Source organism: Suillus discolor, assembly GCF_016758755.1.
Source record: "Suillus discolor strain FC423 chromosome Unknown F5147scaffold_1, whole genome shotgun sequence".
NCBI classification, from domain to species: Eukaryota; Fungi; Basidiomycota; class Agaricomycetes; order Boletales; family Suillaceae; genus Suillus; species Suillus discolor.
Genome location: NW_024541248.1, coordinates 439783 through 467305, shown reverse-complemented (window position 1 = coordinate 467305; position 27523 = coordinate 439783). Strand labels below are relative to the sequence as shown.

Sequence of the window (27523 nt, the reverse complement as noted above, 5' to 3'; positions counted from 1 at the left end):
ACAGGCAGAGCACCACCACTTTTGCCTTACTGAGACCTATTCACGATGGTTTGATTGTACCTGAGCTTTACGATGTTATGGCTGACGTATCCACTACCTCGGTCACACCACAAGCAACGCAGACTCGCGAGCCCGCCTGGTCCCTTCTCCTTCAATTCCTCCTCGAGGCTCTGGCTGCAGACTACACTCGGGTTCTTTGCCCGAAATCTATCGTATGAACATGTGTCAGGATGTTTGTCCTGCTCTCAGGATGTGCACCTCTAGCTCACGAGCCTCATTTGCAACTGATGCATTTAGCTGTATCTGTACCTACTTCCTCCGTCACACATATTGTATATCACCATGTACCTAATTTTTGAGCCTCCGCATCTGACTTTCTTGTCGTTGGTAACTGTGTTCTTGTTGTTGTGCCTAATGAATTGTTTGTGCAATAAGAATAAGAGAGAGTAAAATAAAATAAAACATTCAAAGTGGAATATGGAAGTATGGAAAACATATAGGTGCGAGAGGCTCCAGAACACATCTGCGCTGACATCACAGGGAACATATGGAGATGCTGACACACCTCGTATTGGGGGAAGGATATATCAAACTGGCTAATAAGCATAAAACCCTGATACATCCAATAGGCTACCTATCCATACCTAAGATATATCCCCTCTGTGTAACTATCTATCAGTAATCCAGCCCCCCCAATATTATCTAAGCCCCTCCGTGTTAGGTACCTCTCCGCCGTTGTCAGCCGCTCGCCGTCTAAGACCACGAAGCCCACTGAAGTGAGTCTTCTTGACGGCCTAATCTAGTAAACGATCTAAGGATGTTACGACAAACGGTCGTGTGCGACTAGGATGATCTAAACAGCGACAACCACGACAGTGGTACCGAGTGCTGAGAGTCGTCGGCCTTTACAGACAAGCAAAGGTTGCGTACTCGAACGTAGCTCGTGGTGGTTAACGAGGGGTTACGCTGAGATGATAGCAGGGTTTACAGACAGTGAGAGGCGTCACTGAAGGTACGAGTCGATGTCGAGCAGGTAGCTTTAGCAGGACAAGGAGTTCAAGGGTAAACCTAGTAAGATTAAAGTAAGGAACGTCTACTGTTAATCTTCGACCTTATATAAGGCTACTCGTCGTATCTAAGCTCAGCCTAAAGCTGGGTTCTAATCTGCTTATCTACATGTGTCAGAGATAGCGTCCATGAGGCGGGCTTCTATCGTAGATAGGATCCATGAGGCATCCTTCTATCAGTACATGAGGCAGCACGAGGCTTGCCTTCTATCTTGATGACATAAATAGGTCTTCTAGACCTATGTCGTCATGTCATGTCACGTGCGGTCCAGACCGCTTATCTAAGCCGGCAGTTGCCGCTTATCGTCTCTCGTCATCTATCGTCATAGAGCTGGTGAGACTTCGGTATCGTCTATAGCCGTGCGGTGGCAGAGGGCTGTCTGCTGGCGGGGGACTCATGCCATGTTACTGTAACATTACCCCTCTACTAGCGTCAAAGTCACCGACTTTGAGTATCCTGTGTTCTTCGTCAGCTTCCATCGCCGGAGGTATCGGAGGCGTGGAGACGGCTGGTGCAGAGGGAGTTTCTGGTTCGGGCGAAGGCGGTGCTGGGTATCTGAGCGTGAGGTCCACGAGCGCTTTATGGTTGTGCTCCCAATCTAAGAGAGCTTCGTAAAACTTCTCTTCATCTCTAAACTCTTGGAGTACAATGCGTCCGTTGAGTCGAGGGCAGTGGACCGACAGATGGTCGGGTCCAAGTTCATCGCAGATGCAACAAACGTAATCTGGACACTTTCTAAACGAGTGTCCGTATCCTCCGCAACGCTTGCAGAGCGTGGTACGGGTACGATCTATGGTGGCCGCCTTTCGTCTCAGCGGGCGCACCGGTCTGGATCTTTCTTCAACATGAGGCCTTGCCTCGACTGTTCTGACAGCTTGGTTCGCGATGTCTGGGAAGTCGAGCGGAAGGAGGTGAAGCGCGAGTACGTGAATCCTTTTCTGTAAATGAAGCACGGCAAGTTTCTTCGTGCCTTCATCGAGGTCATCACGATTGGCTACGTCTTCCAGTAGCTTTGTGGTACGGATAATGCAGACAGCAAGGGATGTCCCTGCACCGAGTCTGGCGTCTTGCTCACCAAGGATGTTGTCGATCACTTGGGAGTACATGGGGGTGAGAATAGCGGTTTCACTGAACGCGTTGTTCTCAATCGTCTTTAGGATTCGTCCGTAGTCGGAGTCCTTAAGTGCAATGCAGATAGTTTCTTCTTCAATAGAGGTCGTCATGATGGTGGGAGGTTCTGGGGAATATAGACATTCACGGGAGGCTTATATGGTTGCTCCATGTCGTTTCCAAGCTCCGCTTGATTCGAGACTTATCTTTTGTTTAGAGTTCTTCTATCGTTATCCATCTAGCCATGAGGCTAAGATCTTCTTGTTATCGGGACACGAGGTGCGGTTCTTCACTATCAGAGGGGAGGTGCCGTGATAGGTACGATCTTCATTAATCCTTTGTTTATGATCAGGATCAAGGTTCGTCTTCATCAGAGGGTGGTAATCATTGCCATAATGGTAAGGGCGCGTTCCGTTTATCTTTTTGTTGATTCGGTCGGCGGATCTAGAGGGTTCCGAGGGCTTGCAGGAGTTTCCAAGGAGTTCGTCTCATGATAGTTTTACCTCGTTCCGGAGGATCGTCTTCTTATCTTTTTGTTAATCAGAGTTGAAGTCGTTCTAGAGGATTCCGTGGGTATTCAGGGAGTTCGCCTCGTGATAGTTTAGCCTCGTTCCGGAGGATCGTCTTCTTCATCTTTCGTTTCGATCTATCATGATCTGTCCGGATATCGAAGGGGGTTCTAGAGGGTTCTGAGGGCTTGCAGGAGTTTCCTAAGAGTTCATCTCGTGATAGTTTAACCTCATTCCAGAGGATCGTCTTCTTCATCTTTTGTTGAGATCTATCATGATCTGTCTGGATGTCGAAGGGGGTTCTGTGGATAAGAGATCCGCGGGCTTGCAGGAGTTTCCGAGGGTTCGTTCTTTCTCCGGTTCTTCTTCGTTATCTTTTGTTGTTAAGATCTTTCGGATCTATCTAGATATTGAAGGTCATCTTCTTTTAACCTTTTGTTGATACTATCTTCATTGGGTGAGAAGGTTCAGGGTCCAGGCGTAGGTGCCAAGGCTTGCAGGAGTTTCTTGGGGTTGTCTCGCGAGGAGGGGTCTTCTTAATCTTTGTTGAATGAATCTTCATTGATTGTTGAAGGATCATGGATAAGGGGTTCCAGGGCTGTAGGAGCCATTCGGGGAGTTCGTCCTTTCTCCTAGTTTTACGTCATCTCGGACAATCGTAGTTTAACCTCGTTCCGGAGGATCGCGCAGTTTAAACGTCATGCTGGACGGGCATAGTTTATTCTCTTTGCGGAGATCAGTGCAGTTTAAAGCCATGCCGGGCTCATGCGCAGTTTAAAGCCTTTCCGGGCTGTTGCTGAAGTCGTCATCAGGGATCATATCAGAAGTAGTCGGGAAATGGTATTCGTGGTGGGGGTCGTGGTGGGGGGGTGTCGTGCGTGAAACGAGAATAAATCAGGGATTTTACCCCCTCAATAAGCCGTTTAGTCTACCATGACTAATCATCTTCTAAAAATCGAGGCCGTCGTCAGGGCCTTCGTATTCGATGTCGTTTCCTTCATTATCAACCATGCGCCAGTTGTGCGTCGATGGTTCTTCTAAATCCAACCATATATTTTCAATGGGATTGGAAGCAGGGTGTGGCGCGTAGAGCGCCCGAGGTTCGGAAGCGAGCGTTATTGCTTCTTCGCTTCGGTCATCGTCAGATTCCATATCTGTGAACCGGATAAATTGCGGTCCGGTTTCTTCTTCTTCCTTCTTTACAAGACGAGCGAACTCGTCAGGGTCATTTTCGCTCAGATCCTTCAGGCGGTGGGCCTCGTTTATAATACGAACATGTTCTAAGAACATGTTGAAGTCGGAGTCTGAAGACTGTTCGGGTGCAGGTTCCCGGTGTTGCATCATTGCATCGATGTTATCAGCAGGGATCTCTGTGGAAGGCATGGAGAGGTTCAGGGAATTCGGGATGGGGTTTTCATCGGCTGTGTCGGTATCATCAGCCGGGCTTTCGTAAAACCTGAGTTTCTTGGCTTCAGGTGGTTCTGCCGTCGACACGGCTCTTCCTTTTCCGAGAACGGAGATCGGTTCTCCGGAAAATTCAAATCTGGGGGTCGTCTGAGTTTTCTCTGGTTCAGGGGCCAGTCTAGGTGCCTTCGAGATAGGCGGTTCTTCTGTCATAACTGCACGTCCTTTTCCGAGGACTGATGCAGGCTCCGCCGAGAACCTGTAGGGTTCAGGAGTCTCTTCTTTCATCGGCTGAACAGCCAGTCCGATCTTCTTTGCGGGTGTGTCAGGGATGATATAGTCCGTGATTACCGCAGGTCTTACGACCTTCTTCTGAGTTGTCTCCGGATCAGTGGCCGGTTTCTTCTGCTCAAATCGTTTTGCTGCGAGGTCAATACGAGGCAGTGAATCTTTCTTCACGATTTTCGTAGATCGTGCTGTGGGGATAGGGAGTTTCACGGATGGGGGGTTTCCGTGCGGTTCCTCAAGAACCGGTACAATCTTCGTTGTTGATGCCAAGCTCATAGAAGCGAGGCCACTGGAGAAGGCGTGGGGAGTGGTCGGGGAAACGGACCTTTTCCTTTTCTGTGCGCCCTTCTTTTCTTCTTTCTGGAAGAGGGGCGTCTTGCCGTTCTTCTTCCGGTCGGAGTCTATCTCTTTTTCTTTCTTTCGGGAATCTACGGTGCTCTTAAGAGTCACCGTGCCATTCGTCCAGTTGATGGCGGGGTTGTGGCTGATAAGCCAGGGTTGTCCGAGCATGAGCTTCTCTTTCGGAGTAAGCTCGGCAAGGTAGAACCGTTCGGTGCATACCCGTTCGTCTATCTGGAAGGAGAGGGTGCAGTACCTCTCAATCGGCTTCTTTCCGAAGCTGGATCCGTCAGCGTTAGAGAGCGTGAAAGGCTTCTCTAGCTGGTGCGACGAGATTCTGTGCTGCGTGCAGAAGTCCTTATTTACGAAGGACTGGCACGCCCCTGAGTCGACGACCATAGATGTCGTGATGGGGGTGTTTCTCGTTCTGGTCATCAGGGTGGCATTCACCCGTAGTTCGTTTTTCTTAACTCCGGTCTCTTTGATAGAGTTCAACCAGAGGTCTTCTTCGATCATCTTTCTCCGCGGGGTTCTGGGCCATTGTGGGCAGCCCGCGGCTTTGTGGCCAATGACGTGGCATACAAAGCATCTTTTCTCGTTCAGGTAGATACAAGTTTCTTTTCCCGTAAGGTGGGAAGCAGCCAGGGTGTTTCGGGAAGTTGCCATGTTGGAGATGGTTATCTTTGATCTTCGTAGTGTTCCGAGCAGGAAGTCTTCTACTGTGACAGTGGTTCTTATATTCTTGCGACTGGTCAGGCCGGTACGTTTCGGGGTTTCTTCTACAGATCTTCAGTAGCTTTGAAGATAGGTACGATCAGGGATCTGGCGTCACAGATGGGTGACGTGCGAGTTGAACTTTAATCTTTTGTTACGACAAACGGTCGTGTGCGACTAGGATGATCTAAACAGCGACAACCACGACAGTGGTACCGAGTGCTGAGAGTCGTCGGCCTTTACAGACAAGCAAAGGTTGCGTACTCGAACGTAGCTCGTGGTGGTTAACGAGGGGTTACGCTGAGATGATAGCAGGGTTTACAGACAGTGAGAGGCGTCACTGAAGGTACGAGTCGATGTCGAGCAGGTAGCTTTAGCAGGACAAGGAGTTCAAGGGTAAACCTAGTAAGATTAAAGTAAGGAACGTCTACTGTTAATCTTCGACCTTATATAAGGCTACTCGTCGTATCTAAGCTCAGCCTAAAGCTGGGTTCTAATCTGCTTATCTACATGTGTCAGAGATAGCGTCCATGAGGCGGGCTTCTATCGTAGATAGGATCCATGAGGCATCCTTCTATCAGTACATGAGGCAGCACGAGGCTTGCCTTCTATCTTGATGACATAAATAGGTCTTCTAGACCTATGTCGTCATGTCATGTCACGTGCGGTCCAGACCGCTTATCTAAGCCGGCAGTTGCCGCTTATCGTCTCTCATCATCTATCGTCATAGAGCTGGTGAGACTTCGGTATCGTCTATAGCCGTGCGGTGGCAGAGGGCTGTCTGCTGGCGGGGGACTCGTGCCATGTTACTGTAACAAAGGAACCATTCCCCCGTCTCAGGGAAGCTCAGGGACCGCATCAAACAAAGTCATTGCACCAAACAAAGTGTTCATATCAAGGTACAAAGGTACAAATAGTGAATATAAATATACTATGTATCATGTGCCAAATCTTCTTGAGGAGGGGTATCGAGAGAAGGACACTGACCCTCTCCGTCATCTCTGTCATCGCCCAAAGCCATCGATACCAGAACCTGCCTCCATTTCTCCTTGAATGATTCGGATAGGCTGCGCTGGATAAACACCTGTTTCTTAGCATATGCGACCACACCCTCGACGTCTTCAGGTCTTTGTGGTACTCGTGCACCTGTGCGCTCGTCCCATTGACGTGCTTGCCAGTTGAGAAAGAGCAGAATATGTTGCATCTCTTCCAGCAAAAGCTGAATTTCTTCGCCCCACCTATCACGACGCGCCCTGGCTTTACACCATTCAATGTGAAGCGCTAGCAATTCCAATCAGTAGAGTATGATAGATCAATACAAGGACTCACAATCCTGCAAGCCTTCACTATCATCATCCGACATCCCATACATCAACCAGATCCAAGACATGATTGCAGTCCCTTGCGACTGTCCTGTGAAATCCCCCATGGGCCAGAGATGGGACTTCTTGAGTGGCTGCAGCTTCCGTTCCCAGCCAATATGGTCGACATGATCTGAGAGAGCTACGAGCGCCTTGCGTGCACACACATACTTTGCGTGACTAATGATAAGACGGTCTTCCACAGTGTCCAGTGTCTTCTTCGCACGAGTATTCGCACCTTGCCCGCGGATATGTTGTTGCTTGAATTGCATGAGTTGACGACGGAGGCGGATATGAGAACGGCACTCATTGAGTGCGTCATGGGCTTGTGCCATGCGGAGAGACCATTCAGCCTCGAGGAGCTTTTGATCGCACGGCACCAGACTGCAAATCTCAGAAGGTAACAAGAGTTGAACGTCTTCTGCCTTGCCCAAGTCAAAGTTTGGCCTCGGGCAACTGCTGTCATCGTCATTGTCACTCCTTGAGTTGGTGAAGCCTGTTGCACGTAAGTTGGCAACTGAGGGCATATATAAAGTTTGAATGCCGGTCCAAACATCAATGCGGCGCTGCAGTACACTGCTACGGGTGAGAATCTTTGTGCGTTGGGTGTCTGTTGCATGCAGACCCAGTGAACAAACAACACCTGGAAATATATCAGTACGAATTCAACACATTACTATAGGATTCTTACTGCGCATGTTCAAGATCGATACCTGTACTAATAAGCATGCTACAAGATAACTCTGCATGAAGGGAAATTGTGGTCCCTTCTTCTAACTCCCTGGCATCTCGTTGCGCGAGTTCGAGGCGTACAGCTGCAAGTGTCATAGCTACGAGGAGTTTAACACTAATCGAAATATTCATAAGGTGTGACTCACTGTCGACTTGGTGTTCAAAAGGATTTGGCTTAGTGTGGTCGGTCTCCCAAGCCTCTATCTCGGCTTTCCATGTTGCTAGTGACAAGACACCCAAGTCAGACTCTGTAATAGAATTCTCAAGCTCTTCGAATGCAAGCTTGTGTTCTTGCATTGCCTTGACCGCTTCCTTAAGTTTATTCAACATGATTCTGCCTGATTACAGGCATCAGTGATAAACCCAGTTCTAAGAAGAAAAAAATATGAACCTAGCGCAGTGATCTTTTTCCAGTTTGAATCTCCAAAGAAGTCATCCAAAATCTCGCGGCGGGAGCCAGGGCCCATCTCCTTGGTACTTGTAGCCACATGGTTGATATTGGCCCATCCACGTTCAGGTGCTTCACCATCAGTTCGACCAATGCCCGGAGTCCAGTTAAATGAAAACGCAGTCTGACAAGCCTCGATGTGAGCTGCAAGATGAAATTTAGGCATGAAGAAGTTGAACATCTTTTTCGCAGATGTGCTGGATATCTCTGAGAGCGGGTCCCGCTGTTCACCAGGTTGGAGCCTGATGGGTAGTCCAGGAATGCGGCCCTGAAGCTTCTTGTGCCACTGGCAGGCGATATCGTACGATAGATTGACATTAGTGAGATGAGGGAACCTGGCGAGAGCTGAAAATACAATATAGTCCATATTCAGGTATCTGTAGCACAATGAATACTAGAACAACATCATAGAGAAAGGTACGCACTTTTCACCCTTTTGAAGATCGCCCACACCATTGGGCAATTTCATATCATGTCGGGCACAATCAATTGTCCCGACACCAGTTGCAGCCAGACCCTTCGAAGCCTTGGTATCAGCCATGTTGACGGCGTTGTGACTAACGCAAGTGCTTTTCTGTCAGAACGAGGAGTTTGTCAATCATAATGATAAAAAATTGAGTGCAAGATCTTACCTCTTGAACAGCTCCTGAGTTCTCAGCCAAGTAAGTCTTGTACTGGCATTCTTCAACAAAATAATTCCAACCACATGTGAGCCCTGGATCTTTGGCATCGGAGGAGACAAGCCGGCGCTTGAGACGGAAATTGGCGTCAATTGCAAAGAAACCTGCGTAGAGCCATCTAAAAGCTGTTAGATATGTTTGTAGCACATCAAATCAAACACTCACTGCCGATCTGAAGTTTCCCAATTTGGGGGCAAGTTTATGCCTGGGTGGGGACACACAGGACATAAAACAGCGAGTTCTCCCTCTTGAGTAGCGTCCACACCAGCAGGGTTGTGCCCACGGCCAGCACGCTTGAGTGCATTGAGGTTCCTCCATTTGCGCATGATTCTTAGAAAGACAGAATATCGATCCTGAAAAACATATATCAGTGTACTTGTTTTGAAAGCAATGTAAATGTAACATACTCGAATTGGCCGTATGCCAGTATTATCCGTCCTCCGTGCAAGGCTGTGATAGAATTCATACGCAGAGACCTTGGACTCAAAAGATAACAAGTGGAAGAGATCCAGCACGCTAAAAGTCGCAGCCGTTCGAGGATCTGTAACCGTTGCAGGAAAAAGCCGGGCATGAAGGAGCTGCTTGAAATGCAGGGCTTCGTGCTCGCAGTTACAGAAGTCAAGGCTGACTTCATGTATACCGTGAATGTCGATGATAACAAAATCATTGTCATAGGCGGGGCGTGGGCGATGACAAGATTCCCCTGGCTTGTGACCTAGCTGAATGCGGAAACCAAGATATTTGAGCGATGTGGTGTGAAAAAAACTATCTTTCCACTCCTAAACAGCGGTGGATGATAAGAGAACTAGCAAAGAGCAATAGATAGCTTACGAACCTCGATTCTATGGAGTGGTGCACTGGCATGCAACAACAAAACACACTCATGGCAAAATAGCTCCGTTGAAAAGCAATCTTGACATCTGAAAGAGGGCAAAGGTTTCCCGCAAGAACATGCTTCATGGTCATTTTTTCCCCAACCCTCCAGGTATAGAAGCTCATTCAAGTAAGTTTCATGTTCATTTAGCCAAAGGAGGATTGGGTCATCCTGCAAATTTACGGTTAAAATAAGTGCTACTGATTAAACTAAAGGACAAACTCCTGGTGTCCGTCGGCGTGTTTGTGGCCTCAGTTCGTCACCTGGCTGAAGGTCTTCTGGAGAAAATATAGCACTGTGCTCCATCTCGTTCCATGGGTCAATTTCAGCGGATACGTGAGATGGTGCTTCTGCAGGTTCTACGGCAGGTGCTGGAGCAGGAAGATAAGACGTTCGGAGGCCGAATCCACCATCGGATCTTAGGGCAAAGCTGAGATGGCGCGTATGAAGCTCAGCGGAGGCACTATGACCTCCGTGTCGAATAAGCTTTGGACACTTGGAAGGGCGGCCTCTGAGATTAGACATGTCTAAGAGGCTGCGTCAAGGCCCAGTGGTCAACATGCGATGGGTGACTCACCATATGCGAGAATCCATCGACTCCGAGGATATATCCTAGGTGCCCTGGGCACTACATTTCCGAACTTGTCGCACTGGACACGGTTAATGTCTGTACATGTAATTAATGTAGCGCTCATGCACATTGAGTCATACAAATACTGGCACTTACCCATGTATGTCTGATTCTATGCTATTTCAAGGGGAGGAAACGTCAATAAGCAGCAAAAAAGGACACCGCACCAGAAAGAACCGCAATGTGCGATGAGTAAGGGCTTCTAGCACCAGAAAGAACTGTAATGCACGATGAGTATCATCATATGTACAAAGTCATTACCAAATCGAAGACGTTCCCACAGTTCCAGATTCACCAGCGCTGTCCTATGTACACCTTGTCCTTGCCTAACGGGTCGAGTTCCATGGCTCATCACAGCCAAACGACATTCTCTTTCATATTCCCTCGACCCATCTGCCTTTGATTCTTGAACTGCTTTTCCATTTCTTCAACTCCGGCTACATCTTTGACCACGCTACCTCCATGTACTGAACCATCGACCGACTACTTAACGAGACATTGCCAACCAACTAATTAACCCAACTCTACTGTCACAATGACTCAATCAACTGTCCCTCAAGCTGCCACCTCTCCCTCCGCCCCGCCCTTTGTAGTTTCTGATGATATGTCAGACGGTGTCATAGGTACGCCTATTGGTGCTTGCATGGCTTCGTACTATACTCACATTGGTACCAAAAGATGCCATCTCCAAATTACTTGCTAGTCTACGGTTGACGCCTGGTCAGGCAAAGGCCCTTGTCAATGTCATTATGACTCCAACTTTTGCTGGTACGTACGAATTTCCTTAGCTTCTTTACCAATTGTTTCGCATGCTGATTGATTCTCAAATGTGTCTTCTAATATGAAGGGTCCCAGTGAACCATCCTTGAAGACGACTTCTATTATGGCTCCAACTGCTGATGGTACGTAAAAATTTCCTTAGCTTCTTTACCAATTGATTCGCATGCTGATTGATTCTCAGATGCATCTTCCAATACGAAGGGTCCTGGTGAACCATCCTTGAAGACAACTGCCTCGTCCAACAGTGGCCTCAATTTGTCCGGTATCCCTGCTGAAGACTATGTGGCCGACCCAAATATGTTGTCTGTCTATGTGACCCTAGGCTCTTACAGTGACAAGTTGCCAAAAATTACCGTAATCGAGCAATCACACGAGTTCTTCGCCAAAGTAGCAGATGCCATGGCTGACGAGTGCTTCCTCTACTTCTACCACGGCATCTTGTATAACATGCCTGTGGTGGCCAATCCTAGTGCCCCTTACTACTGCGTGATGCGCAGTCATTATATTGGAATCTTCAATGGCTGGTAAGTTGTCCAAGCCGCCCGCAAGCCTCATTAAAACCTTCCCAGGGACAATGTCGCACCGAAAGTTCAGGGTGTACCACGTGCTATTTTCTCCAAGGTTGACTCACTTGAAGCGGGTGAGGAGAAATTGAGGAGAGCCATTGAACGAGGCGAAGCTGCCAAAGTCTGATTTGGTTGCTTCACTGTTATATAGTTGTAACTGTTGTGAATAGTCGCCTTCTTGTTGCTTTGTATACCGCATAATCAAGTCACTCCTGCACACATTCATGCATGAACTTCATGGACCAATATTGAGATTGAGCTGAACGAATATTGATGAATCTGACGAGGTCACAGTTTATGTATTGATGCGATTGAAACCCGGCGCCACTGCTGATTTGAAGCGACATCAACAAGGTTGACAAGTGAGCTCATGGTGATACATATACAGCCTTGCATATTTAGTGGGTGATGCTTACACTGAAATTACTAGATCTGAGGTCCTGAGGCCTGAATATGCAGCTAGGCTTACTGTGATTTATCTATACCAGCACTGGTTAATCGCGTTGAATTGGTCCTATAAAAGTCCCACACACAATGAATTACAACTCCTCACGGAACTCTACTCAATTTCTACCCCACAATTTCATCACTGTTTTCAATGCCCCGACCCAAGCTCTACAATACTCTGGAAGAACGTCAAGAGGCCAAATGAATGCACAAACGTGCTTACTATGCACGGTATGTGCTTGATTCTTACATCGATCTCTTATGCTAACATAGTTACTCATTGCATGCGCTGGCAGTAATAAGTTCATAATTAGTGCTAAGATGAAAGATAAATATCTGGCTCGGGTCGACAGGGACAATACAAATCCCCACAAGACTTCATCCAATGTCATGTAAGTTGCGTTCATGTCGTGTCTCAAATGGAATGCCTTTACTCAGCTCGGGTCGACAGGGACAAGACTTCATCAGATGCACCAAAATCACGCAGGAAAAAATTGCAAGGTCCCTTGTGAAAATATCTCGGAGGCAAGCCTCAAGAGGTTATCAATGAGCTCTTGCTCGATTACCTGGCAACTGGTGTGTCCGACAGGATTCGTTCGGCTATTGGAGTTGTCCAAGACATATTCAGTGAGCTACAGGATGCTGAAGATGACTTATCACAGCAGGGGAAGAGCGGTATAGGGTACACTAGTGCTTGTCAAGCCACGAAGGATGCTAAGGATGTGCTGTTGGCATTGGAAGATGACTTATCCTTTATTTTGGTGAATGGCATGAAATTGGAGGAGTTGTACGCTAAGCAGGCCTTTTTATTTCAAACACTTTGGTAGTAGCTACTTCTCTCGATTCTTAAGGGGTTTATGTATTATCGAGGCGACTGGTGGGCGCAGGGGATGATAGCTTCGAGTTGGTTTATCAAGACAACTGGTGGGCGATCTAGGATATTCATACATGCTTAGGTTTACGTGACCCCTTATGCCTGATGCAGTCTTTCAACCGCCCCAAACTGTACTATGCAGTACAGCCTAAACCATCCACAAAAAAGAAGGTGGTTCAAACCATTGCTGGTTTCATGGCTTATTTGCCAATCATTACCATGTTAGTATGGTGGGCGCAGGTACATAGATGATAGCTAGGTTTACGTGACCCCTTATGCCTGATGCAGTCTTTCAACCGCCCCAAACTGTAATATAGTACAACCTAAACTGTCTATGAAAAAGAAGGTGGTTCAAGCCATTGCTGGTTTCATCAAGTTACAGCATGCTACCCATACTGACATTGTGTACGGCTTCTCGAAGGTGAGGAACTTGCTGAGCAACTGCGAAATGACTATGGCTTATCTGCCAAACATTACCATGCCAGTATCTTGGCCCATGCGTGGGATATTATTATATATGTACAGCCATCTCGTAAATTTTCATCTCGCTTTACTTATCAGCTCATTATACGTGTCATATCGTAAGTCAGGTTTTGCTATTGATCAAAAAGTCTAATACAAATTTAGATGGCCCCTCCCAAATGGATGTCTGATGAACAAGAGGAATGGCTAAAACCATACTATGAAGCATTCCTCGTAAAGCAAAGTGAAAAGTGTGGAAATTATAGGAACTTTTTTGCGGACCTTTATGAAAACTGGTTTGAGGCCTTTCCCGAGCCGAGGCCGACTGGGGTCACAGCATTAGGGCCTATGACGTTGGAGGAGCTTAATGAAATGAAATTAGCGGAAGACGCCCGAAAAGTGGTAAGTTTGTCCCAGACCTATTTGGAGCTCGGCTGATGTGTTCTTCCAGAAATTGCACAATCGGTTCAAAAATAACTTTGGGGCGACAAAGGCAGGCAGAAAGGCAAAAGCCCACACCACCAACATTATCGATGCTGTGGTTCAGAAGATTACTGAGTGTGAAAAACCGACTCGTAGGCTTCAGGAACAAGAGGCTTACTCTAAGCTCTACTACTGTGATCGCATCAAGCCTACCGTACAAGAAAAGCTCACAGCAGTCAAGGAGGAACGGAAACTAACCAATGGAGAACGGGTCGCACTCATCAAGAAGGAAACTGCTGCACTATACGTCAACAAGACGCCCGAAGTCAAAGTGCGAGTGAAGGAATACCTTGAGGAACAGAAGCAGCAAAAAGTGCAGGACAAAGAGGAAGGGCCATGGAGTAAGTCGGAGGCTAATCAATCACAGTGAGTCGTTCACATTGTATTGATTAACGCACTCACTGACATCATATAGAAATTTGGACAAACTGGCTGCTGTCGCCAACAAGTTTTTAAAGGGTCTGGCAGATGCGACCGGGATGTCCTTCTCACTTATTGCTGGCGGTCCATCCCCTGAGGCACAAGGCCAGATTGACGTGTACAGGTCGGTGGGCATTTCATGTGTATAATCGGCTGTACTGACCTTGTGAAGTTTTCATGTTGGCTTAACAAAACACAACAACGACTTCAGTATGGCATATCCGGGGTTTGAGCGTGGTGTCATGGGGCCTTTCCGTGATTTCTTGTGTCGCATATATGGTAAGCCTGCAAACCTGGGACATTGTGACGTCAAACTAACCTGCAAACTCAACAGACAAGGATCCTGGCCTTTTAACGTCTGCTCAGGAGTCGCAAGATATATCAGACAGACCAGTATCCATTTGGGATGTATCACCCATCATGGCTGCATCACCAACATCCAGCAGAATATATCCGATGACTGGACAGTCATCCCCGTGGGATGTATCAGCAGGTGCTTCCTTACCATTTGAACCTTCATCATCTCCGTCTATGGAGACAAGTTCGGACTTCTACTCTAGTGGCTCTGCTACCTTTGGAGGTGAGACACCATACTGGGCTACTCCAGAGTTTGATTCTGTTCTTGGCGCAATGCTGCAGACTCAGTCCAAGTCTCATGGACAGCAGGAACCTCCTGTTATGCTTCCCTTTGCCCCTTTTGACAGTTGGGACACCACTTCTTTTCCGTCGACGCCTGGTATGGCACCCGATGACCTACTCGCTGACGCTTCTCCCCGCACAACCTCCACTACACTTCCTGATGGGGTCCTGCCTCCAATTTCGCCTGCTGCGCTTGTTACCCACGCAGGACCCACTTCTCCCATTTCCACTGCACCTGCCGTTGCACCTGTCCTGCTTCCCACTTCTCCAGCTGCGCTTGTTACCCAAGCGGGTTCTACTTCTCCCATTTCAACGGCACCTGCTGTCGCACCTGTCCTGCCTCCCATGTCTCCTGCGGGATCTACTTCTCCCATTTCCACTGAACCTGCCATCGCACCTGTCCTGCCTCCCACTTCTCCCACAGCGCTTGTTACAGGATCTACTTCTGCCGTTCCCACTATTCCTACTACACCTGCTGTTGTATCTTCAGAGATGGCCCCAGACCCTACTATACAACCATCTGTCACGCCTGCTGTCACAACTACATTGGTCGAGGTTGATTCTAACACTGCAGAAGAACAGAACCACGAGGATGGGTGTCGTAGGACCAGTCGCAAGTCTAAACCATCAACACGTAATGACGTCGCCAACTCGATTGGTCACCTAGGAAAGGAGAACGTGCCTCCTAAGCCATCCGCGAAGCGTCGTCTGGCTGAGGATGCATCAAGCCACAGCGCAAAATCCAAGTGAGTGCTCAATGATATATCCTCTTTGGTTTGTTAACCAGTGAGCAGGAAGGCGAAGGTGTGATCTACTATTCCCGAGTCTCTTCTTTGTTGCACGCTGTCACATTTGTCCGTCGGTCCCTGCTGTTATTATATCGTTTCTTGCATTTGTCTTGCATACTGATCTACTCAGCTCATTGTCATAGTCCGAACACTATCTTGTTTGTTGTCACCCTTGCTATATTTCATACTAATTTGTTGATGTTTTTATCTTGTTAATTTTAATACATATTGTTAGTATGAGACATATCTAAAATGTTGGTGGCCCTAAGTAATAAAATCTATCTTGCATGTAATCATGTGCTAGATGTGAAATAAATGTGCCAAAAAAAAACAACGTTACAAGGAGAAAAGCAGAAACATGACCGGTTGCCTCCATGCTTGCCAGTGTTAGTCCGTACTGCAGTAGGTGATGTTTGTGAATCAGAGATCCGTAAATGAGAGTCGAGATATTCATCAGGTACTATATCTTCACGAAACTGAAAACATATGAGTCGAAAATGCGATGGGAGGTGGTCAAAGCTCACGTTTGCATATCTTAACGTCCCAGAGTTGAGGTGTTCCCTAAGAGAGGGCAGGGCAGGGAAAATGTGGGAGAGAGCTGCAATGTGATCATTGAATAAAATGCGAAAGAAACAAGAAAAAGACATACATCTAAACATTGTGCTGCGTTCGTGCGATGAGAGAACTGCAAGGTGATCATTGAATAAAATGCAAAAGAAACAAGAAAGAGAGACATACATCTAGATATCTAGATAATCACAATGTTTGATAGTTCCTTGTGCTGCATCCGTGCGATGAGAGAATCGAAGAGATTGGCTCAGTAAACAAACATGAAATCACGTGATAAGGAGACTTGGCAAATTCACAACAAGTTCAAGCACTTCAAGGCACCGGTAAGGGATGCAGGCACCTTCTCAGAAATCCTATCTAAGATCTGTCTACAGTGCCTGCTGTACGATCAAAAGAAGCCACCGTTGGCCCATGCAAGAAGCACCAATTCAGAGGAAGCAAGGGCCAGTCGGAAACAAGGGGGGATATTGTCCATTTGAGGCATTCAACCCCCCAGCACGAGGATTTATAAGCCTGGAATGGTAGGATACATCCTCCATGGGCAGTGGACCATAAGACAAGAAGATGTATGAGTATTTATGGGTAATAGTCCATATAAGATGTATTAATCTAACAGTATAGCCTGGCTGACATGGGGAGGCAGGCAGTGAGCATCTGGAGAGGCCGCTATATTGAGGCTCTCCAGGGAACATACCAGGAGGCTGCGCTCACCCTCTGTGATGAGGCTCTGGTTACATGCTCCCGAGGGATGGCCACACATCCTTGGAAAACTAGGGAGAAGCCTCCTGGAGGAGGGGGTCTCTCAGACTATATATTTGCTACATAATAATAGGGTCTGACAGTACGTGGGAACATCTTCAAAGTGCTGCCAAGGGTGTAATATTGTCAATTTTTTGTTAGACTTTGCCAACACCATCTATAAAAAGCAGGTGCACCCCGATTCTGTGATGATGCGGAGATCCACGTTCCGTGCTAATTCCATGCATATAAAAAGTTACTCCGTGACTTGTCCTCGTCAACCCATTGCTGTTTGACTACGTGATGTTAGGGAAGTTCATAGACAACAGTACCTTTTAGCGGGAAAACGATGCAATTCGACGTTACTTACGAGTACAGAATGATCAACATACACTCGCGTGTACATAAAATATGCACATTCAAATGTGTTGCAGACGAGCTGATGACTATCGAGTAATTTAAAAGTGATCTCCATTACCCGAGTGGCAGGAAACTTTATTTGGTTGATCAACTCAGCGATCGATCACTAGAACTAGTGACTCGCGCGTCAGTGTCATGAACCATACTGCACCGGTGCTGAAAGCAGAAACACTACTCACAATACATATAAGCAACTGCCGTGTCGATGAGTCATGGTTAAATCCGGGACACAAACCACTATAACTCACGCAATTCTTCCCTTCACAGAAGTGGCATTGGCGTTTGCGGGCACAAAAGACGGGACAATCGTTGCTCGCAGGATTCTCACCCTGAATGGGCGTGGCAGAGCTTGATGACGCCATCTGAGCTACGACGATGAGGAAAATTGCAAAGGAGAAATGCATTGTGAGTGAGGATGTGATATGGCCTGAAGGCTGGAATAAATCCTAATGGGTTAGTGGCAAGATACCTTGCTTTTATATGTTCGTCATGATTATTTCATCTTTGCCTTCGAATTGCAATAATGCCAGCAGATTGAACAAGGTCTGTATGCAATTTGGTCTGGAACAGCGGAAAATCTTTCGCCGGTGATATTCCGCTGACCTGCCAGCAGTAGTGCAGCTGTGTAAAAATGGCTTACGCACACATCATCGACACGTCACAAGCTAAGTTCTATTTCTCTGCTCTGTGAACCGAGTCTAATCTTATCATCTCCAGCTTGTACTCAAACTCGGGCCGTTGGTATGTTCGTATAACGTCACGGTCACGTCGTGCATACAATGAATAACATATACTCATCCCATCATATTCTATTCTACATATTATAAGGACGCGGCGATTTCGAAATTGGTGTGACTGCCATGTGCGCGCGCCACTTGAGCTCCAAGTACTGGCATCTTGAGGCTCCTTTTCATTTCGATTTCCTCGTGCTCCTTTCGCACCCCAATGGCTTCTGCGTGGTCTTTTCATGGCGTCGTGGACATTCAAAATGCTACACCGTTTAGACGAATTCGTCATGAGATTATGGTGAGCATGGAATCACACGGACAGTGACGAAACATACTGACAGCCGGAAGGGCCTAACATTACGGAAAGTAGTACTCGACTTGCGCACCCATTTGTTTGCGCACAGACAGCTGTACACTGCTCTGTCAAGAGTACGAGGTCGAGAGACATTCAAGCGCTTTTTCGAGAAGGAGAGGAAGAGACAACGGCTAACGTAGTATACAGACATTTATTATTATGAATCAATGTGCAACCGCCCGAAGGGGACTGGAGTCCTTGTATGAACATAAGAAAAAGATGGACTCGGATGATGGGGAGTGTGATACACTCTTCTCCTTGAGATCATTGAAGATGGCATCTGCACGGTTAGTAACCAACACTGTGGGAGGCGCGAAGGTCTTCCTGTGTCTCATGGCCGAGGTATCCCAGAACTTTTTTGCGCGCAAGGTCGAGTAGGACGCGAATGTGTGAAGGGACTAGTGACATTATAATCTGTGGAGATTGTGGTCAGGGTTTGTGGCCGGAAAGAGGGGTGACTTACTTCTCTCAGTGCTTCAACGTCCTCAGTGTGTATTTTTCTCGCCGCATTTAGATCATTGCGAATGCTCTCGGTCTCCTTGCGAATACTCTCGGTCTCCTTGCGAATACTCTTGGTCTCCTTGCGAATACTCTCGGTCTCCTTGTGAATGTTCTCTGTCTCCTTGCGAATGTTCTCGGTCTCTCCCCGAATCTCCGCAATCTCGTTATGAGGTGAGGCTAGTATCTCCCTGAACCAGTGGTCTTCAATAGTTACCTGAGGGAGATTGGCCATCGATGCGGGATTGGACGACGATGCGGGATTGGACGTTGATGCAGGATTGGCTGTTGATGTGACTTTTCTTTTCTTGGCTGTGAAAATCAATCAGCGGCGATCTGTAGACTATCCGAATGTTACAACATACATTTGTGAGGTGGGACTGCTGATGAGTGCTTGACTTAGAGGTTGTGGCAGTAATAGGGGCCAATGCTGTATTGGGCTCCACGGGCGTCTGATTTGCTTGTGCCTTCTGGGCTAATTGGGTGTCGATACGATGATTCGTTTCGGTATCAGGAGTAAATAGTGCTGTGAAACCATTGGAGCGGCAGACACTAAGCGAATGTGAAAGCCTAACGTCTGTAAGATAAGTGGATCAATGAGTAGGTCTCAGGAATCACCGAAAGGCATAGGTTGAAGCTTACCTGGAAAATATTTCGCCCGCATGGCGAGTGGGTCCAATGGAGGTTCGAGAATCGAGACGGTAACATGTTTGCTTGGCATGTAATTCCGTAGAATTCCATGGTCATTGCCACTCCTTTCAGGTCGCACACATTTCGATCGTCTGTCCAGCTGTTGTGGAGCTCCAGAGCATTCAAAATGTGAACCGACACTGTCTATGACCTCTCATGCACTCATTCCAACGAATATTTATCGTAGTACTAAGTATACCTCTGTCACCATGAAGACTGCCAGCGAAATCGACTAGCAATGAGAATAAACTTATACATTTGATTTGCAGTCTGCGTATCTTTAACAGGGGCCAGGCTTGGGTCAGGTCGATGAAAACATTATATACGTCTTGATATGACAACAAAGAATTCTTCACACTTGCATGCTTTTTTCCTCAATAGGACTGGAAGCAACAGTCGTGTCGGCGTCCCATTTCTGCTGTTCAGCCTCGAGAATCTTGCGAGAGATCTTACTGCGAGAGCGAATTTTTGAACCATAGAAGAAAAGGACCTGCGTGAAAAATAAAGTGAAATCTGTGAGCACTAATCGCCATGCAGGTAGTTTACCCACCCATGGAGTTGGTGCCATTAACACGCATAGCAGCGCCATGAGCGTCAGTCCCCATTTATATGTCATACTAGCAAACATCTGCTGTGTGAACAACGGGAACATCAATCCCATTACATTTCCTTCGGTTCCCTAGTTAAATAGAATAAATAAGCAGGAAGCGAGAGGACTCACGAGCTAAGCTCTGCCCTGCTTGAGCCGAGGAGGCATATGGGCCATAGCTAGGTTTATACATGAAACATGTACAGGATAGATGCGGCGAAGCACATACCAGTCTGCAACATACAAAATTGAAACTTGGAATATCACGAAGACGCCAGACATAAATGCCTGTGAATCCATCAAACGACCAACTTTAAACACCGTTGAGAAATCGACGTACAGTTAATGCAATCAGAGACACTATCCAAGGAATGTTAGGTGATGCCGTCCATGCGTAGATAAACATCATGATGGGCAAGACAACAGCAGCGATGCATGGCATGTATAGCCGTGCTTCTTGGCCCTTTGTCGAAAAATGTTTCCTGGATGGCATGAGCCACGACAAATGTCATGTGTTGAATTTGTTACCGATACAGGGATTCCTGATACATGTTCGCCATAAAACCTATGATAGCTCCAACACTGTTGAGGTGAAAGATCAGATACGCTGCATGTAAGGAATATGATAACTTTCCTTTGACACAGGAGTACAAATCCTGTGTCGCCGACGCTGAAGTTGTAGACGGATTGAAATTCTGCCGTGACGGATCTTTCGTGCGACCCACTTTAGCAACCGAATTTGATCTAAAGATCGACGACACTTACTCGAACAAGCAGTACAGGATTCCCCAGATGATGCCTATCCAAAGCTGCCATGAAATAACATTAACTGCCATTGGTGGCACACAACATCATAGTCACTGACACTAATGCTCTGCACAATGGGTTCCGTGAAGAGAAAATCTGGAGTTGTGTTAGGAGAGACTCTGCGGAAGATTATTTTACATACACAATGGCCGTGTGCACGACGTCTTGATCAAAGATGTCATGTTTGGTTTGTCAATTTCAGCGCTGGACCGATATCTGGGGTCACCAGTCATCTTTCTCGTGTCCTTCGCAATGTGAGTTAGAATAATCGATGAACGGGTTTCGTTCATCAATAAGATGACGGCAAGCATGAATGCCCCAGTGAACCTGACAAGAAAATTTAACGAGAACCTCAAACATGTAGTTTTGTGGACACACATAGCATGCACCCATTGCACCCACCGCCAACCGAGGTGCGGACTGGCAGAAATGAGCCCCCCAAACGCGGACCCGAGGCCGAAAGAGAATAGCGATGAGAATGCGAACAGAGACATTGGCAATCCGCGTCTGCAACAGTGTCAAAAATGGCGCTACCATAGGTATTTTGCCTTACTCATGTGGCTGCCATATATCGGCAATGCTACCTCCAATCAACGATGCACCACATGAACCAAAGACCCCTTGTAGTGCACGCGACACAATCACGGTCTGTATGTTTGGTGCCCTGCTAATGATGAGAACCTGTTTGTTGTGACAATGACGCGACAACTTACAATGCATTCATAACTTCAGCGAGAAAAAACAAAGTAGACGACATGATATAGACAGGTCGTCTGCCGCGTTCCTGAGACGCAGATGCGATTATGTCCAACGACACCAAAATTAGGGCCAGTTCTTACCTCACTGAATGATGAAGAGATCAAAGGGACGATCCCGTAACCTATCGCGTACAGGCTCAGCCCCAAAGTCACCTGCAGTCGAGTGCAATTCAAATCCTTTATCATGGAGTCATAACTGATCGCATATGATGACGCTGCAGCCCCTGTTGAAGTTATTAGATGGAAGGACACCGTTACTAAAAACCGAGGTCACCTGTGATTCCAGCGAATGCACAACATATCAGAGTAATCGTCCACTTCTGCGCATAAGAGAAATTTTTTGGGTCCCGTAGGTCTCCTTCGTCAAAGTTAATCTGCTCAACGTCAACATTCCTGGATGTGGAAAATAATTGTAACAGTAACAATGACTCACAAGTATAAACTCCTGCTCCTGTGGAACATGAGTTATAGGCGAGGGTGAGATGATGCTTTTACTGGTGTGGGCCATTATCATCAGAACTTGGTCTTTCGATTAGAAGTTGGATGGCCTTTTAACTGTCGACGGGGCAGGAGCTATAATAGTAACAAACATTAGGGTACCAGGGTCTTTCCATGGTATGGACCGTGATGTCTCCCCTATTACACCATAAAGCCCGTGCATGAGTAATACCACCATCCCTCTCCGCCTATAAGGAGAATTTATTTGCAACACTGTCGATAGGAGTAGGAGCGGTGTAAAATGATGCAGGAGTCCCTCTTCAAACGGGACAGCATGCCGTCAGGTGCAGTCATGCGTATGAATAGTGGCACCGCAATTCTATCTTATCAATTGTGCGGAGGAGCGCGATGAATGGGGCAAATATGACAGAACCTAGAATAACAAATAATCTTGTTGATTATACTGATCGAGTCGCGGCAATTGGGTTAGATGCGATTGACCCTGGTAAAACCCAAGCACAGATTTTTCAATTTGTCAAGGTTGTCACCTCTCCCTGCTTCTACTAGGTAATAAAAACGAGTCAAGGGTCATTGCAAGGGAAGGTTCCTTATAAGGAAAGTGTGCTTACGATGCGAATTGAAAAAATTGAACCAGCCAGAAAAGCCGATTCAGGGGTTTTCGGGCCCACTGAATACGTGTAAGCCCTCGTGTCCATATCACTATATACGTACAATGAACCGGCTGATAACCAAAAGTTCTGATGTGCAGAGTCGTAGCAGCCGCCGTGCAGAAGGGCCATGTTATGACCTAAGAAGTCTGCGTGGTAGAAGTCAGATATTGGCTACAATTATTAGCTTTGGCGCTTGACCTCATTAGAGTGCATCCTCATACTACAGGGTTACCTGGTAGAGGATGAATTACAAGAGTATTGGCAGGTCATCTTTGAGACAAATAGCTGACGGCATGATAACAGCTGTCTTGTTGGCGACTTCAAAAGTTTGAGAAGTCAACTGTTCGGCTCCTGTCCTTGACAGCCCGCTCGAAACGAAGAAGTTAAAAATCACGATATCCACCCTGTTATAAAGATAATCAGTTCCACCGGTGACGCATAGAAAATGATTTGCCACACTTGGGGGCGAACACTCATAATTTACCCAAGGAACAGAACGTGATGAGTAAATCCAGGAAGCTCACTTGATCGCATACTGCAACAGTATACGGGGACATCCGGTATATGCCTGCGCGGGGGGAGGATAATATAATAATACCTCAACACCACACACGCATCATAGGATTTCTTGCGTCACCATCGCCCCACTAGAATAACGGATCCATTTAACACCAGCCCAAAAGGAAATGTAAAACGCTGCAACTACGTCAGTGTTCTAGCCCGGGGATACGAATTCTGAACCAACAGGGTGTTCCATTCACCATGACTGGACACAACAAGCAAATCTACACCGATCTCATGAGAGTGCAGAACTAGTGGCCAAAAACTTAGTGTTTGTTGTAATATATGCCGCAATTCATGCATGGAAGTAAGAAGGCACCCCTCAACCGCAGCTTGAGAAGTCGAGGCGGTCTGCGATGGGATGTCAATAATTTACACCTTATCTTAAGCTGAGCTTAAAAGGTTAGTCGTCGTTCGATAGAACAAGGCTACACGCACCAACTGTCCACTACTAGTCTGGGAACTGTTTGCCACTACCACTTGCGGAGACATGAAGGCGGTCGCGAGAAACCCCACTATGGTAATCATATTTCCCTAGAAAACGCCTAGATGGGGCAGACCGGTACTGTATGCTTTAAGCTGACGGGCGAGCGCTATCATGATGATCATGGTACGTGTATGTCGTGATTCGTGAAGCAGGCGGCGGCCTGCAGACTCCCGTTCGAGAATCAACATTACATACTACTCGGAGAAAGACCCGGCTAATATTACTAAGCTTAGATTTTGATTAAGTTTGGGCGCCGATCCAAAGATTCCACGCTGCCATGCAGCTGCCAATTCACTTACTTACTACTACTCGGATCAAATTGATTCAGATGATCACTGCTACTACCAGCAGTAGTAATAGTAGGACGCCGAGCGATAGTGACTCATTTGCATCGTGTCATGGACCTGCGCCTTGTGATAACCCCGGCCTCTATTTGGATTCGAAAGAAGATCTCCGAGTCTGCTAGCCACGGTAAGCCGTCTTTGGTTCCACGTGTGCATGATCAGCTGGTCTGGTGTCTCTGCTTGAAGCTTTAGTAGTTCACAGGCTTCAAAACCCTATCATGCCAATGCCCTCGGAATGTACTAATCATGGTCTTGGCCCGGGCCGGCTGTACATCCGACTGTCGGGCCTGGATCGCACCATTGAACAGTCTGGTGTGTGAAATTCTGTTTAACTGTTTGCCGTTCGCTCCAGCACCTCTTGACCAATCTGATTAGCAATACCTTGTGCAGATACTATCCCTGGCGTATGGTATGGAGCTGTAGTGATGGACTCCGTAGTATCTCACCTGCCGAATCCTGGGTGCATCATAGTCAAGAAAACTGTGCGTCTAGGGAATTCTTTGCTAAGTTGATGCCTACAAGCCAGTGAAGGAATGAGTTTCGTCATGGACTATGGATTGCTGGGTACTTATGACAATATTGACTTGCGGAAAGATTAAGACCTATGATTTCGATACGCTGCATTACTGACCCCGTCATAGCCATCGAAGTGCTTGCTTATGTGAGTGTACATGGCCAAATAAATATTCATATTCAATATTCATGTATAATCGTAGTCATCTTCGGAGGGCGTGTCCGAGTCTATATATCTGTACTACATAAATTTATCCGTGGGTTGATCAGATGAAGGATCATTACAGTTGTTGACTTGTGATATACCAAACAGTTCGTCACACTCGCATACTTGTTTCCTCAATGGGGCTGGAAACAACAGTTTTCTCACCGTCTAATTGTTGTTCCTCAGCTTCGAGAATTTTGCGAGAGACTTTACTATGCGACCGGATCTTTGAACCAAAGAAGACAAGGACCTGTATGAAAAAAAACCTCTAAGACTTCGCTACCAATCAGTGTATGCAAATTCACACACCCATGGAATTGGCGCCATCACCAGCGATAGTAGCGCCCAGAGTGTCAGTCCCCACTTATATGACATACCGGCGAACATCTGCTGCGTGAAGAGCGGAAAGACCATTGCCATAGTATTTCCTTTTTATGATCTGGTTCAGCAGAATAAATAAACAAAAAGTGCAGACTCACGAGCCAAGCTCTGTCCTGCTTGGGCTGAGGAGGCATACGGGCCATAGCTAGTTTCATCCGTCAAACATTTGCAAGACAGATGCGTCTAGACACATACCAGTCTGCAAGATACAAAAATGCAACTTGGAATATTACAAAGACGCCAGCTATAAATGCCTGCGAATCCGTCAAAACGACCAACTTTAAACACTGTTGAGAATCAACGTACAGTTAATGCAATCAGAGGTACTATCCAAGGAATGTGAGGTGATGCCGTCCATCCATAGATAAACATTGAGATGGGTAGGACAATAGCAGCGATACACGCCATATATAGTCGTGCTTCTTGGCCCTTTGTCGGAAAGTATTTTCTGAATAGCATGAGTCATGACGAATGTCTGGTACTGACTTTCTTACTTGTACAAGGTATCCTGGTATATATTCACCATCAAGCCAATGATGGATCCGATACTGTCAAGACGAGAGATCAAATACGGCGTGCATGTGCAACAAAATAACTTTCCTCAGACAAAGGAATGTAAGTCCTGTTTCGCTAATGCTGAAGTTGTAGACAGACTGGAACTCCGAGGTGACGGATCTTTTATTAAACTCACTTTAGCGACTGACTTCTATCCAGGAGTCGATAGCACTCACTCGAGCAAACAGTACACGACCCCCCAAGTGAAACCAAGCCAGATCTGTTATCAAATATCGTCAACCGCCAGTGAAGACACATAATCAGTGGTCACTGACACTAAAGCTCTGGACAATAGGTTCTGTCAAGAGTAGATCTGTGATCGCAAGGTTAGGAAAAATCGGCAAATAACTGTTTTGCGTACACAAGGGCCGTGTACACGACGTCTTAATGAGAGATAACATGCTTGGTTTGTTGATTTCGGCGCTAGACCGATACCTGGGGTCACCGGTCATCTTTCGTGTGTCTTTTGCGATGCGGGTTAGAACAATGGATGAACGGGTTTCGCTCATCACCAGGATGACATCAAGAACATATACTCCAGAAATGCTGGGAAGAATGTTCAAAGAGGCAGCAGGACACGGTTTTTTTGTCGACGCACATAGCATGCATCCATTGAACCCACCGCCAACCAAGGTGTGGATTGGCGACTATGAGCCCCCCAAACACTGACCCGAGGCCAAAAGAGAATAGCGCCGAGAATGCAAACAAAGACATCGGCAATCCACGTCTGGAATATTTATCAATAAGTGTGTTACGGTGCTGTAAGTATCCTGCCTTACTCGTGTGGCTGCCATATATCAGCGATACAGCCTCCGACTAAGGATGCACCAGTTGAGCCAAAGACTCCTTGTAGCATACGTGACACGATCACAGTTTGTATGTTCGGTGCCCTACTAGTGATGAGCGCCTGTATGTTACAACAATTAGACGACAACTTACAATGCATTCATAACTTCAGCAAGCATGAATAATACGGACGAGACAATGTAAAGGGGCCGTCTTCCAGTCTCCTAAAATATAGATGCCAGTCAATGATAAACGACAGCAAACTGGTTAATTCTTACCTCACTGAATGACGAAGAAACCAATGGGACAATCCCAAAACCTATTACGTACACGCTCAGTCCAACAGTCGCCTGAAGTTGAGTACAATTTAGGTCATGCATCATCGACTCATAACTGATCGAATAAGATGACGCTGACGCCGCTGTTGCAAATATCAGATAGAATGACAACAACACTAAAACCCGAAGTTACCCGTGATTCCAGAGAACACACAACTTGTCAGCGTGATGGCCCACTTCCGCGCATAAGAAAAGTTTTGTGGATCGCGTGGGTCCCCTTCGTCAAATTTAATCTGATCATCGTAAACATTCTTGTACGTGAAATGAAATATGATAATGACTTACGAGTATCAACTCTTGCTCAGGCTCCTGTGGAACATGAGACGTATACGAGGGCGAGCTGATGCGTTTACTGGCATTGTCCATTATCATTGGAACCGAGTCTTTCGCTACCAAAAGCTAGATGCGCTTTTAAATGCTAATGGGAGAGAGATCTGAGTAACAATGAGATTGACAAGCAGTCAGGGTATCAGT

General features: G+C 46.7%; 7 protein-coding genes across 7 annotated transcripts; 1 reads left to right on the top strand and 6 right to left on the bottom strand.

The window, feature by feature from the left end:
• Positions 1-1472: 1472 nt before the first annotated feature.
• F5147DRAFT_766458 (uncharacterized protein) lies at positions 1473-2291 on the bottom strand (the record flags this gene model as incomplete). Its single annotated transcript, XM_041440775.1, has 1 exon — positions 1473-2291. One exon carries the CDS (start codon positions 2289-2291, stop codon positions 1473-1475), a length of 819 nt encoding a protein of 272 aa, XP_041299919.1.
• A 3823-nt stretch (positions 2292-6114) lies between these two features.
• F5147DRAFT_741533 (uncharacterized protein) lies at positions 6115-10052 on the bottom strand (the record flags this gene model as incomplete). Its single annotated transcript, XM_041439485.1, has 12 exons — positions 6115-6150; positions 6466-6713; positions 6762-7436; positions 7507-7623; positions 7672-7863; positions 7917-8350; positions 8399-8547; positions 8606-8771; positions 8819-9006; positions 9061-9432; positions 9489-9698; positions 9750-10052. 12 exons carry the CDS (start codon positions 10050-10052, stop codon positions 6115-6117), a joined length of 3090 nt encoding a protein of 1029 aa, XP_041299918.1.
• A 641-nt stretch (positions 10053-10693) lies between these two features.
• Positions 10694-11631, top strand: F5147DRAFT_647026 (uncharacterized protein; the record flags this gene model as incomplete). The annotated part of the gene is made up of 4 exons (XM_041433169.1): positions 10694-10781; positions 10837-10926; positions 11120-11462; positions 11508-11631. 4 exons carry the CDS (start codon positions 10694-10696, stop codon positions 11629-11631), a joined length of 645 nt encoding a protein of 214 aa, XP_041299917.1.
• A 5825-nt stretch (positions 11632-17456) lies between these two features.
• F5147DRAFT_662391 (uncharacterized protein) lies at positions 17457-17791 on the bottom strand (the record flags this gene model as incomplete). Its single annotated transcript, XM_041434778.1, has 1 exon — positions 17457-17791. A coding segment is annotated over exon 1 (271 nt), but the record flags the coding sequence as incomplete, so codon positions are not given.
• A 2081-nt stretch (positions 17792-19872) lies between these two features.
• F5147DRAFT_749606 (MFS general substrate transporter) lies at positions 19873-22278 on the bottom strand (the record flags this gene model as incomplete). Its single annotated transcript, XM_041440139.1, has 16 exons — positions 19873-20106; positions 20167-20285; positions 20338-20384; positions 20435-20493; positions 20546-20687; positions 20734-20787; positions 20840-20914; positions 20971-21014; positions 21071-21108; positions 21155-21339; positions 21391-21519; positions 21566-21676; positions 21726-21796; positions 21852-22027; positions 22160-22163; positions 22204-22278. 16 exons carry the CDS (start codon positions 22276-22278, stop codon positions 19969-19971), a joined length of 1467 nt encoding a protein of 488 aa, XP_041299915.1. The 3' UTR covers positions 19873-19968.
• Positions 22279-23625: 1347 nt separating this feature from the next.
• Positions 23626-24123, bottom strand: F5147DRAFT_662386 (uncharacterized protein). Its single transcript, XM_041434777.1, has 2 exons — positions 23879-24123; positions 23626-23829 (listed from the first exon to the last, which is right to left on the bottom strand). Exons 1-2 carry the CDS (start codon positions 23966-23968, stop codon positions 23707-23709), a joined length of 213 nt encoding a protein of 70 aa, XP_041299914.1. The 5' UTR covers positions 23969-24123; the 3' UTR covers positions 23626-23706.
• A 978-nt stretch (positions 24124-25101) lies between these two features.
• On the bottom strand, positions 25102-27415 carry F5147DRAFT_741531 (major facilitator superfamily domain-containing protein; the record flags this gene model as incomplete). Its single annotated transcript, XM_041439484.1, has 16 exons — positions 25102-25239; positions 25299-25417; positions 25469-25515; positions 25566-25624; positions 25677-25818; positions 25865-25918; positions 25959-26045; positions 26102-26145; positions 26201-26238; positions 26287-26471; positions 26524-26652; positions 26705-26815; positions 26865-26935; positions 26990-27132; positions 27183-27282; positions 27335-27415. 16 exons carry the CDS (start codon positions 27413-27415, stop codon positions 25102-25104), a joined length of 1548 nt encoding a protein of 515 aa, XP_041299913.1.
• Between the last annotated feature and the right edge of the window lie 108 nt (positions 27416-27523).